The sequence below is a fragment of the Salvelinus alpinus genome, chromosome 2, assembly GCF_045679555.1.
Source record: "Salvelinus alpinus chromosome 2, SLU_Salpinus.1, whole genome shotgun sequence".
NCBI classification, from domain to species: domain Eukaryota; kingdom Metazoa; phylum Chordata; class Actinopteri; order Salmoniformes; family Salmonidae; genus Salvelinus; species Salvelinus alpinus.
In genome coordinates this window covers 40,108,095-40,121,107 of record NC_092087.1, presented here as the reverse complement: position 1 = coordinate 40,121,107, position 13,013 = coordinate 40,108,095, and the positions used below count along the sequence as shown (strand labels likewise).

At 40.4% G+C, this 13,013-nt stretch overlaps 1 protein-coding gene across 4 annotated transcripts; it reads right to left on the bottom strand.

The window, feature by feature from the left end:
- Positions 1 to 5,043: 5,043 nt before the first annotated feature.
- On the bottom strand, positions 5,044 to 12,937 carry LOC139560664 (heterogeneous nuclear ribonucleoprotein A1-like). Of its 4 annotated transcripts, XR_011672013.1 has the most exons (12): positions 12,743 to 12,937; positions 11,941 to 12,057; positions 8,972 to 9,118; positions 8,606 to 8,816; positions 8,406 to 8,483; positions 8,272 to 8,313; positions 8,060 to 8,131; positions 7,784 to 7,945; positions 7,454 to 7,660; positions 7,248 to 7,317; positions 5,281 to 5,382; positions 5,044 to 5,139 (listed from the first exon to the last, which is right to left on the bottom strand). XR_011672013.1 is itself a non-coding variant. In XM_071377658.1 (11 exons), exons 1-10 carry the CDS (start codon positions 12,752 to 12,754, stop codon positions 7,256 to 7,258), a joined length of 1,110 nt encoding a protein of 369 aa, XP_071233759.1. In that variant the 5' UTR covers positions 12,755 to 12,936; the 3' UTR covers positions 6,348 to 6,728; positions 7,248 to 7,255. The 4 variants fall into 4 exon arrangements, 2 of the variants coding, with proteins under 2 accessions (XP_071233759.1, XP_071233771.1); XR_011672015.1 differs by lacking the exon at positions 7,248 to 7,317 and having other exon boundaries at positions 12,743 to 12,936; XM_071377658.1 differs by lacking the exons at positions 5,044 to 5,139; positions 5,281 to 5,382 and adding an exon at positions 6,348 to 6,728 and having other exon boundaries at positions 12,743 to 12,936.
- Positions 12,938 to 13,013: the final 76 nt, after the last annotated feature.

Here is a 13,013-nt window from a genome sequence, read left to right as displayed (position 1 = left end):
TGAAGGTACGGAGGTGCCGTTCCCCTCACAGCTCCGTAGGCAAGCACCATGGTCTTGTAGCGGATGCGAGCTTCAACTGGAAGCCAGTGGAGAGAGCGGAGGAGCGGGGTGACGTGAGAGAACTTAGGAAAGTTGAACACCAGACGGGCTGCGGCGTTCTGGATGAGTTGTAGGGGTTTAATGGCACAGGCAGGGAGCCCAGCCAACAGCGAGTTGCAGTAATCCAGACGGGAGATGACAAGTCATCTCAAAATCAAATGCTATTGGTCGCATAACCCTAATTTTCAAGATGTTATCGCAGGTGCAGCGAAATGCTTGTGTTTCTAGCTCCAACAGTGCAGTAATACCCAACAAATCACAAAAATAAAACAAATACAAAATAACAGGATGAGCAATGTCAGAGTCCAGAATATAAATATATATGATGGTGTGTTTACATTTTTTAAATTTTATTTATAATTTTTTAAAATTCAAAATACAGATCAACAATTTACATTCTTACATCATACAAAACAGAACGCAGGTATTAACGAGAAAATACTGGAACAAACAAAAAATATATTTTAAAAATAAACAAGTGCTAGTGCAATTGTAATCACTACGAAAAAATCTTATTATAATGATTTAGGAAAATGTTATTCTTGTTATTGTTCACTAGGGTTAATGTTTTAATAAAATAGTTAAATTCAATCCAAAAAAGGTGTAATTTTGGTATAGTTTTGTGTATATATAATTTTTGTTTGTGTATGAAGTATTTGGCAACAAGAATAAAAAAAATCACAATAATTTCAGTGGTCTTGTTCTCATTGCAATAGTAACATATTATATATTTCATGTCAAAAACATAGGTAGTGTTCATAATGGTAAATAAGTATTTTGCAAAGTTTCCCCAAAATTCTGACACAAATTTACATTCAAAGAACAGGTGGGACAGATTCTCACCATCTTTTTCACAGAAAACACAGATATCATCAATAGCCACAAATTTGGATATCATAGAATTACATGGATATATCTTATGCAAAATTTTGAAGTGCACTTCCTTAACTTTGTTTGGTATACAATATTTGTAAGGCCTTAACCATGCATTTTTCCAGACAATGTCAGAAATAAGCATGTTCCAGAAAAACTTTCCTCTCGGTGTAAGTTGGTTTTGTGAATGAAGAATTTGTCTTATATATTTATTACAAAAAGATTTCTCAAGTAAGCCCACACCTTCCAATCTGAGTTCTGGATAAACTTTGTGATCATTACCAAAGCTAAGATGAATTTTCATTAGTGTAGTTAGACCACTGGGAACGGCTTTGATCACAGAAATAAACTCTCTGAAAGGTATTGGAAACTCTTTCAATGTTATAAATTGTTCATGTGAGAATATTACCCTTGTTGTCGAAAACATCAAGAACAAAGTCAATATTCCTCTCATGCCAGCTGGGGTAGAACAATGACTTATTCCTTACAGTTATGTCTGAATTATTCCACAAAAGAGCTTTATGTGGGAAAGATTGTGCAGTAAACATATTTTCCAGGCCATTAAAGCTTGTTGGTGAAACCTAGCCAATTTAGCAGGTAATCTTTCAGGAATATAATTACATTTCAGTAAAAATTGAAGACCTCCCAACTTATTAAACACATTATTTGGAATGAAATACCATATTGAATCAGTATTGATCAAACATCTTTTCAGCCAGTTGATCTTGAAAGTGTTATTTATGTCAACAAAATCCAACACTTCTAGACCGCCTTCAGCTCTTTTGTTAGAAAGGACTGACTTTTTTAGTTTGTGAGACTTATTTTTCCAGATGAAGTCAAGAAAGGTCTTATTGATCTCTTTACAAGTAGCTGGATTTACACATAACGATAATGAGGGCTACACAAAACGAGACAGTCCCTCTGCCTTGGACAGAAGTACTCTCCCAAGTATAGAAAGATCTCTTTGTAGCCAATTATTGAATATATTTTTGGTTTTCTTAATTTTAGGAAAGAAATTCAAATGTTGTCTGACTACGTGTTTTTTTGACAGATGTATTCCTAAATATTTAACACATTCATTTACAGGAATATTTTCTATTTCTTTATTATCAGAGTCAAATAATATATGATGGTGTGTACATAGCCACAGGAAGTCGGGATGATGAGGGTGCTGCAGCACCCACTGAAAAATCGAAAATTTTGGAAAAAGTACCCAATTGTCATATTTGAGTAAAAGTAGATATCTTAATAGAAAATGACTCAAGTAAAAGTCACCCAGTAAAATACTACTTGAGTAAAAGTATCAAAGTATAAAAAGTAAATGTAATTGCTAAAATATACTTAAGTATAAAAAGTAAAAGTATAAATACGTTGAAATTCCATATATTAAGCAAACCAGACGGCACAATTTAGTTTTTACATTTATTTACAGATAGCCAGGTGCACACTCCAACACTCCAACATAATTTACAAATTAAGTCGGTGTGTTTAGTGAGTCTGACAGATCAAAGGCAGTAGGGATGACCAGGGAGGTTCTCTTCACAAGTGCGTGAATTTGACCATTTTCCTATCCTGCTTAGCATTAAAAATGTAACAAATACTTTTGGGTGTCAGGGAAAACGTATGGAGTAAAAAGTACATTATTTTCTTTAGGAATATAGTGAAGTAAAAGTTGTCAAAAATATAAATAGTAAGCTACAGATACCCTAAAAACCTACATAAGTAGTACTTTAACGTATTTTTACTTAAGTACCTTACACCACTGTATGAGCGGAGAAAAATACTCGTCAGACAAACATCTGATCATTTTCCTATTCTGCTAAGCATTCAAAATGTAACAAATACTTTTGGGTGTCAGGGAAAACGTATGGAGTAAAAAGTACATTATTTTCTTTAGGAATATAGTGAAGTAAAAGTTGTCAAAAATATAAATAGTAAACTACAGATACCCCCCAAAACTACATAAGTAGTACTTTAAAGTATTTTTACTTAAGTACTTTACACCACTGTATGAGCAGAGAAAAATACTCTGCAGCATGGTAGCAGGGTGAGCAGGCCGTGGCTCGGGTGGCAGATGTCTTTGATTATTTTCTTGGCCTTGCCGTGACACTGGGTGCAGTAGATGTCCTGGAGGGCACGCAGTGTGCACCCAGTGATGCGTTGGGCAGACCGTACCACCATCTGGAGAGCCCTGCGGTTGCGGACGATGCAATTGCCGTACCAGGCGGAGATACAGGTGTATCTTTAAAAGATCAGGAGGGTCTTAGGGGCAAAGACAAATTTCTTCAGCCTCCTAATGCTAGAAATGTATTTATTTAAGAGACCAAGGGATGATTGAATAGCCAGAAATCTTGCATGGGTGGCTATATTACCCATCTGAAGTCGTTGTGTGCCAACACCCCAATATCAGGCACACTGCAAAGTCCTTGGGAACTACTACTAGTATTAAGCCATCACTGCCACCAACATACACTGAACAAAAATATAAACGCAACATGTAAAGTGTTGGTCCCATGTTTCATGAGCTGAAAGAAAATATCCCAGACATTTTTCATACGCACAAAAAGTTTATTTCTCTCAAATTTTGTGCACAAATTAGTTTACATCCCTGTTTGTGAGCATTTCTCCTTTCCCAAGATAATTCATCCACCTGACAGGTGTGGCATATCAAGAAGCCGATTAAACAGCATTATAATTACATAGACCACTCTAAAATGTGCAGTTTTGGTTGCAAAAGGTATGCTGACTGCAGACATGTCCACCAGAGCTGTTGCCAGAGAATTAACTGTTTATTTTTCTGCCATAAGCTGCCTCCGTCGTTTTTGTGAATTTGGCAATACGTCCAAGCGGCCTCACAACCGCAGACCACGTGTATGGCGTCGTATGGGCGAGAGGTTTGCTGATGTCAACGTTCTGAACAGTACTCCATGGTGACGGTGGGGTTATGGTATTAGCTACGGACAACAAAGACAATTTCATTTTATTGATGCCAATTTGAATGCAGAGATACTGTACCGTGACGAGATCCTGAGGCCCATTGTCGTGCCATTCATCCACCGCCATCCCCTCATGTCTCAGCATGAGAATGCAATTCCTGGAAGCTGAAAATGTCCCAGTTCTTCCATGCCATACTCACCAGACACATCACCATTGAGCATGTTTGGGATGCTGTGGATCAACAGCGTGTTCCAGTTCCCGCAACTTCGCAGTTATTGAAAAGTGGACCAACATTCCACAGGCCATAATCAGCCTGATCAATTCTATGAGAAGGAGATGTAACGCTGCATGAGTGGTTCCACCAGATACTGGACTGGATTTTTGACCCATGTACATACTTTATTTTTTTTAAGGCATCTGTGACAACAGATATACCCCAGTCATGTGAAATCCATAGGTTAGGGCCTACTGAATCTATTTCAATAATGCTCTTTAAAAATTGTTGCATGTTGCATTTATATTTTTCCTCAGTGTAGTAGCAAAGGAGAACAACTGGAGAGGGGTAGAACCACTACCCTGTTAGCAAGGCAAGCAGACTATTGCGCCATAATGAACTGCCAGATCCCTACATTTGTTTTGTTAAATTGTTTATGTTCAAAGAAACATATTCTACTTGTAATGAAAAGTGCTATATGAATACATTTTAATAAAGGTCTATAGACTCCTTGTTAGAATGATGCCCTAACACAGGAAAACATGACTTATGTAATAAGACTGCTTAGGCTGTGTGTTATTGTCAGCAGTTCAGTAACTGCCAACTGTTTAACTTGCCATGTTATGAGCCATGGCAGGGTTTCTCCACTTACCTTGCATGTCTTCACAACATCATGCATTCTTTGTCTGAAAATGCTACCACTACTCTACTTCATACCTCTCCTTACTCCACTTCCGTTAAACCCCGTACACAGGAATTTGACATTCAGCAAATAGGTGATAAAAACCTAAAATAAATTTCCCTCTGCACCACGCACAGCTGTCTATTCAAAATGAACTGCCTCTACACAACATACAATCAAGACTGCATTTGGAAAAACAGACCAGATCCTCATAAGTGTTTACAATAAAGACAAATGCTTAAAAAAACAAAACATTTTATTGCAAGTTAGTACAAAAGTTTAAAACTGTCCAGCAGCATTCCTGTAGTGTCCCTTCTATCCATTTAAAATGACACTGAAAGACAAACGTTAAAGCAATTAAAACCACACAAAGCACACCTCATCTTTAAATAATCTGATATTTTGCCTGCACAAAGCAGAGAAAGCGAGGCATCACAAAAACAAACAAAAAAAGTTTTAAAATAATCCAGCATACCCATGTCATAATTGGTCCTGCAACCGCTGGTCATCTCAGTACAGGTGTAGAGGGGCAAGATAAGGTGCACGCGAGGTGCACTAGTGCAGACATCTTACATTCCTGAAAATGAGAGAGATATTAGAGAAAGTACATACATTTTTAGTGCTACTGAGTGACTTTATTCTAGATTTTCATGCACTACCAACATTAGTGTAACCAGATCTAGTCATTAATGTTGAGGATATCCGGCCACTTTTGTTGTCACAAATGCAGTTGAGTAGCAGTCAAGGTTTGCATCATTCAGGTAATTGGGCAACCAAAAACACTGGTAGTTAACTAATTCACTAAATCTATAGCCCTCTTATTCTAAGATTAAATACCTTTGCTGGAATAAATTGCCTATGGAGCCCATGTTAGTGAATTTACCTTGAGACTTAACATGGACTGCTAACATTTTCAAAAAGGTGAGTGTTACAAATACAAGAGTTGATCAAAAATCTCTTCTTACCTACCAGCATGGTATATAAAATACCCCTTCCTTTCTCGAGCTGCCTCTCGCTAGTCTTACAAGAGCAACCATCTGTACTCAAAGACTGCTGCTGTCCCCTGCTTCACTGGCTCCTCGCGGGGATCTTGCTACTTCTCTCCCTTAGCTGGTTCCTCCCAATGACTAGCCTCTCAGCTGGCTCCTCCAATTGATAGGCTAGTCTCAAGTTCTGTGTGTAAGCTAGACTCCAATTGATTGTGAAGCTATGAGCCAACAGAAAAGCCATTAAGCAAACTTTTATTTTGTCCAGTGGCAACAATGCTAAACTTTAGGGGAGAAACCGGCCCGGCGGCCCAGAAGCACAAAGGCCTTTGACCTCTGTAAGCAAGCAGGGTATTTTCACCATAGGCAATGAGGTAAACCATCTAAACAAAAATGCACTTTCTAAACAATGACATGCTTTGATACTGAATATGGAACATAACGCAAGTACTCTGAGGATTTTCCAATTACACTTCATACCATCTACTCATCTGTTGAGGACGACTCATCTCATGTAACACAATCAACAGGAACCCATCAATCAAAATACACAATGTAAAAAAACAAAACTGAAAAGCGGTTTATTTAATCTTGATTTGGTGGCGGTTACATCTTAAAAACACCCTATAGGTGCGGGGAAAATCAAAACACCTACATAAAACCTTAGTGGAATGCTTTACACTTCAAAGACAAAAACAGCAAAACTACAAAATCATATAATCCTGCTGGGAAGCATTTGACAAGAACGGTTTGAAAAGGACCCACCCATTCCCCTCCCTCCCTCTCCACATGATTTTTCCTTTTCTACTGTACATTTCTCTTCATGTGGCAGATGTAAACCTGCCACAACTGTGCTTGGCTGAGCAGATCTAGGGGGTAAACCTGCTGCTTCCTTTCCCTGTCACCTCTCTGGCTCTCCTCTCCTAAGTACTGTAGCCTGTTGGACAATACGGAACAACATTGTTAAACTTTTGCACCTTCCTTCTTTCGTCATTATCAGCTACATTTGAGTGGGGTCACGAGGAGAAAAGCCAGGAGCAAGCCTTCAATTCAAGCCCGTTGCACTGCATAGCAAAGACAAGGAGGGCAGATTGTGTGTGTGGAGTTGGGGGGGATGTTTCGAACTCAGTCCAATCCATATATGCCAAGGGGCTCAATAGATGGTAGATTCTGTGAAAGTAAAGGTTTGCTGCTGGATCCCCATACAGAACTCAGACAATCAATTTCAGCACATGTATCATGGTATATGATTGTTCTCGAGCCTAGGCCTACTGGCCATATGTAAAGGGAGTGCTTTGTTTTCTAAAAACAACTATGCTGCATCTTGGACTAGGCTGTGCCAAGGAAGCCACATAGTGGAAATGGCAATCTCAATTCCTCCAATGTACGGACTCCAAAACTACATTTAACAGTCCAATCTAGAGGTGCAGTGCAATTTTTTCAGTACAGTGCTTACCTCAGAACCTAGAACCTTCGACCTCCGGAGCCCCCTCCATATCCACCACCGGAGCCTCCTCCGTAACCACCTGCAGAATGGGCCAGGCCTTACGTAAGTGCTCAACTCAAGGGACTAGCTACTAGGGAAACGCCTATATTTTCCTCCCTTACAAATCCAGGGCTGTTCTTATTTACTTCAAGGGGAAGTAACAACATGGGACTTACCACCACCACCACCAACACCACCATATGGGCCGCTGCTCCGGCCCCCTCCACTGCCGCCGCTATAGCCGCCGCCTCCTTTCATTGGGCCGTAGCTGGAGGACGACTGGCTGTTGTAATTGCCAAAGTCATTGTAGTCTCCACCACCACCACCACCACCACCCACACTTCCACTGCTGCTCCCACCACCACTACTAGCTCCGTAGTTACCTGCAAGAGGACACAGATAGGAGTTTTAAATTCCAAGCTATCCATCACACACAGCTATCCTGATACAAAACTAAGTGATGGCACTATTTATATGTACAGCGCACCATTGCTTGGTTGACCTACCACCTCTGTAGCTTCCACCACCACCACCTCCATTGTTGTAGTTGTCGTATCCTCCTCCTCCTCCATAGCTGCCACCCTGGTTACCATAACCGCCGCCGCCTCCCCCACCATAGCCCCGGTTGCCACCACTATACCCGCCAGGACCTCCACCATAGCCGCCACCTAAGGAAATAAGTCAAACAAGTTAAGCTTTTGGACAAACTGGCAAATCCTCCCGAAAACATTGCCCACATTTTATTTTACAATATCTAGAAAAAACAAAGGAGAAGAACTCACCATTGCCTCCATAGTTATTGTATCCATCGTTATCACCATATCCTCCACCTCCTCTACCTCCACCGAAACCACCTAGGAAAAAATAATCGTTACAAACGTGAGAATAACTTGAAGCCTGCATTGCACCTGGGCAACCAACTAGTAAATTAATTCCCTACGGAACAAGGTTGAATATGGTTTAAAAGGAAATAAAACCCCCTGAGTGCTCATACCTCCATATCCGCCACCTCTACCAAAGTTTCCACCTCTTGGCCCTGAAATTCAGACGTCAAACAGGTCAGTCACTTTCTCAACATCACATCTAAAGCTTCAGTTGTTGTTGGGAGTCAACTGCTACAATACATACCGGACCGGTTCATGTCTTCCTTTGACAAAGCCTTCCTCACTTCACAGTTGTGACCATTCACTGTATGATACTTCTGGACTGTAAGCGGAGAAAGGAGACTGTTAAAAACAGATAAGTAAATTACTTGACGAAAAAAACTAAAACATCTAAAAACACAAAAGCAGCTTTTCTGTATCAATGGTGTTGACTTGAGAACTTACTGACAATCCTATCGACTGCATCATGATCATCAAATGTAACAAAGGCAAACCCCCTCTTCTTCCCGCTGGTCCTATCAGTCATGATGTCGATGACTTCAATCTTGCCAAATTGATCAAAGTAGTCCCTAAGGTGATGCTCCTCTGTGTCCTCCTTGATGCCACCCACAAAGATCTTCTTCACAGTGGTGTGAGCACCTGGCCTTGAGGAATCCTGTCCAACATGACATTCAAAATATTAAAATCACTTCAAAAGACAAACAGAAGATACTCAAAAGGAAATGAAAAACAATTCCACTACATATTCAGAAACTCCAGCAGCACCCGAACATCAAAAAATGTTTTGTAGTCAAAGCAGACATCGCTCACCTCTCTGGACACCGCTCTCTTGGGCTCCACTTGGCGGCCATCAACCTTATGAGGACGAGCCTCCATTGATGCGTCAACTTCATCCACAGAGCTGTAGGTGACAAAGCCAAAGCCCCTCGATCTCTTTGTGACTGGATCTTTCATTACCTGAGGAATTTGGAATTGAACCGTTAATTTGCTGATATAATTACAAAACACCATAATATGTACAGTACCAGTCAAAAGTTTATTTTGACTATTTTCTACATTGTAGAATAGTGAATACATCACAACTATGAAATAACACATATGGAATCATTTAGTAACCCCAAAAAGTTAAATAAAAATATATTTTAGATTCTTCAAAGTAGCCACCCTTTGCCTTGATGACAGCTTTGCACACTCTTGGCATTCTCTCAACCAGCTTCACCTGTAATGCTTTTCCAACAGTATTGAAGGAGTTCTGACATGCGCTGTGCACTGGTTGGCTGCTTTTCCTTCACTCTGCAGTTCAACTCAAATTTGGACTCATCAGATTTCCACCGGTCTAATGTCCATTGCTCATGTTTCTTGGCCCAAGCAAGTATCTTCTTCTTCTTCTTGGTGTCCTTTAGTAGTGGTTTCTTTGCAGCAATTTGACCATGAAAGCCTGATTCACGCCGTCTCCTCTGAACAGTTAAGGTTGAGATGTGCCTGCTACTTGAACTCTGTGAAGCATTTATTTGGGCTGCAATCTGAGGCTGGCAAATCTAATGAACCTATCCTCTGCAGCAGAGGTAACTCTGGGTTTTCCTTTCCTGTGGTGGTCCTCATGAGAACCAGTGCCATCATAGCACTTGATGGTTTTTGCAATTGCGCCAGATTCACTTCCTTCATGTCTTAAAGTAATGGGCTGTTGTTTCTCTTTGCTTATTTGAGCTGTTCTTGCCATAATATGGACTTGGTATTTTACCAAATAGGGCTATCTTCTGTACACCACCTTGTCACAAATGATTGGCTCAAACGCATTGAGGAAAGAAATTCCACAAATTAACTTAAGGCACACCTGTTAATTGAAATGCATTCTAGGTGACTACCTCAGTTAAACACCAGTCTCAATGTCAACAGTGAAGAGGCAACTCCAGGATGCTGGCCTAGGCAGAGTTTGAAAGAAAAAGCCATATCTCAGACTGGCCAATAAAAATAAAATATTAAGTTGGGCAAAAGAACACAAACACTGGACAGAGGAACTCTGCATCCCGGAGTTGCCTCTTCACTGTTGAAGTTGAGACTAGTGTTTTGCAGGCACTATTTAATGAAGCTGCCAGTTGAGGACTTGTGAGGCGTCTGTTTCTCAAACTAGACACTAATGCACTTGTCCTCTTGCTCAGTTGTGCACCGGGGCCTCCCACTCCTCTTTCTATTCTGGTTAGAGCCAGTTTGTGCTGTTCTGTGAAGGGAGTAGTACATAGCGTTGTACGAGATCTTCAGTTTCTTGGCAATTTTTCGCACGGAATAGACTTAATTTCTCACAACAAGAATAGACTGACGAGTTTCAGAAGAAGGTTATTTGTTTCTGGCCATTTTGAGCCTGTAATCGAACCCACAAATGCTGATGCTCCAGATACTCAACTCGTCCGAGGCCAGTTTTTTATTGCTTCTTTAAATCAGAACAGTTCTCAGCTGTGCTAACAATTGCAAAAGGGTTTTCTAATGATCAATTAGCCTTTTAAAATGATAAACTTGGATTGGCTAACACAACGTGCCATTGGAACACAGGCGTGATGGTTGCTGATAATGGGCCCCTGTACGCCTATGTAGATATTCCATTTTTTTTTTTTTTTTATAAAAAAAAATATTCCAGCTACAATAGTCATTTACAATATTAACAAAGTCTACACTGTATTTCTGATCATGTTATTTTAAATTGACTTTTTTTGTTGCTTTTCTTTCAAAAACAAGGACATTTCTAAGTGACCCTAAACTTTTGAACGGTAGAGAGAGAGTGTGTGTGTGTATGTATATATTTTACACACAAATATTAACGCAACATGTAAAGTGTTGATTTCATATGTCACGAGCTAAAATAAAAGATCCCAGAAATGTCCCATAAGCACAAAAGCCTTCTCAAATTTGGTGCACAAATTTGGTTACATCCCTGTTAGTGAGCATTTCTCCTTTGCCAAGATAATCCATCCATCTGACAGGTGTGGCATATCAAGAAGCTGACTAAACAGCATGATCATTACACATGTAAACCTTGGGTTGGGGACAATTGGCCACTAAAATGTGCAGTTGTGTCACACAACACAATGCCACAGATGTCTCAAGTTGAGGGAGAATGCAATTGGCATGCTGACTGTAGGAATGTTCACCAGCACCGTTGCCAGATAATTGAATGTTAATTTCTCTACCATAAGCCACTTCCAACATAATTTTAGAGAATCTGACAGTACGTCCAAACAGCATAACAATCGCAGACCACGTGTATGGCGTTGTGTGGGCGAGCGGTTTTCCGATGTCAACATTGTGAACAGAGTGTCCCATGATGACAGTGGGGTTATGGTATGGGCAGGCATAAGCTACAGACAACAAGCAGCATTGTATTTTATCAATGGCAATTTGAAAGCACAAAAATACTGTGACAAGATCCTGAGGCCCATTGTGAGGCCCATTTTTTGAAGGCATCTTTAACCAAAAGATGTAAATTTTTTATTTATTTAACAAGGCAAGTCAGTAAAGAACAAATTCGTAATTACAATGACAGCCTACCCCGGCCAAACCCTAAAGACGCTGGGCCAATTGTGCGCCGCCCTATGGGACTCCCAATCCTGGCCGGTTGTGATACAGCCTGGAATTGTACCAGGGTGTGTAGTGACACTTCTAGCACTGAGATGCAGTGCTATGAATGCATTTCGTCTATATGAACAGTAACTCATAAAAAAAATAACTATGAAATTGTTTAGTTTATATTTTTGTTCAGTATTAAAAAAAAGCAATACAATACTCACCACACAATCTGTGAGGGATCCCCATCTTTCAAAATGGGTCCGCAAACTCTCGTCGGTGGTCTCGAAGCTCAGCCCACCAATGAAGAGCTTGCGGAGCTGCTCCGGCTCACGGGGAGACTGAAATGAATGCGAGGGAAACATACTGGATTAGAAGCAAATGGGGATCATTACTAGCCATAGCAGGTCAGGTATACTACTACGCTCAGAAATGGCCTACCGTTACTAGCTAGTTAGGTATGCGGCCTGCTGCTTTAACGCATCGGGATCCTGGGTTGGTAGGCATTCTAGGAATAAGCCATTTCGCTAACGCTAGCTAGTAAACTATCAGTAATACAAATTAACAAGCAGTGCACATTTTGAAATTAATTTAACTCAAACACACTAGCGCTTTTTGCTTATACAAAGTCCGCGACAAAAGCGTATCTCCCAGAGCTAACGTTAGCTATCTAGCGTCACCGCGCGCCCTCTACTATCTAACTGGCTAGGTATAATGGCGGACTGTACACTTTACTTGATGTAGGCGCCATAAAAATGCAGTTGCAATTGTGAACAAATGGGCGAATGTTTACAAAAATCCATCTTCATAATAAGTTGTGAAAATACTTATGACTCGCTAAATAACAATGCTGACAAAGACCTTTACAGCTGCAGATCAAATGGCCTTCTGTCAGATCAAATGGCCTGCTGTCATGTTTAACGTTAAGTAAGTAATACTGCGTCGCCTACAAATAGCATAACTGTTACGGACTCAAACGTTACAACCTATCAGCACGTTAATGAATAGTAATCAATACAAACTTACCTCCTTCGACATTCTTTAAAAAAAATAGATATATAGTTCGACCGTAGTGTAAATAGAAACGAGCTAATTCATGCGAGAGCTATTGCCAAGCTAGCGTAAGCTGCGCTAGCCTAGAGACTCAACAGCACTGCTGTGATCAGAATGAACAACATAGTGATCCGCCCCTCCAACACCGTGATCTTCTTGTTCTTTGGGATTGTGTTGGCGGATCGCATCCTATTTAAAGTGTATACACCGCCACCTACTGTACTGGAGTGTGAGGCCATTCACG

Excerpts from the sequence above, each read along its gene's own strand:
- LOC139560664 (XM_071377658.1), bottom strand. Across the intron at positions 8,484-8,605 it reads TGCAGTCGATAGGATTGTCA|TCCAGAAGTATCATACAGTG; the intron begins GTAAGTTCTCAA and ends CTCCGCTTACAG. Across the intron at positions 7,946-8,059 it reads CAATAACTATGGAGGCAATG|GTGGCGGCTATGGTGGAGGT; the intron begins GTGAGTTCTTCT and ends TTATTTCCTTAG.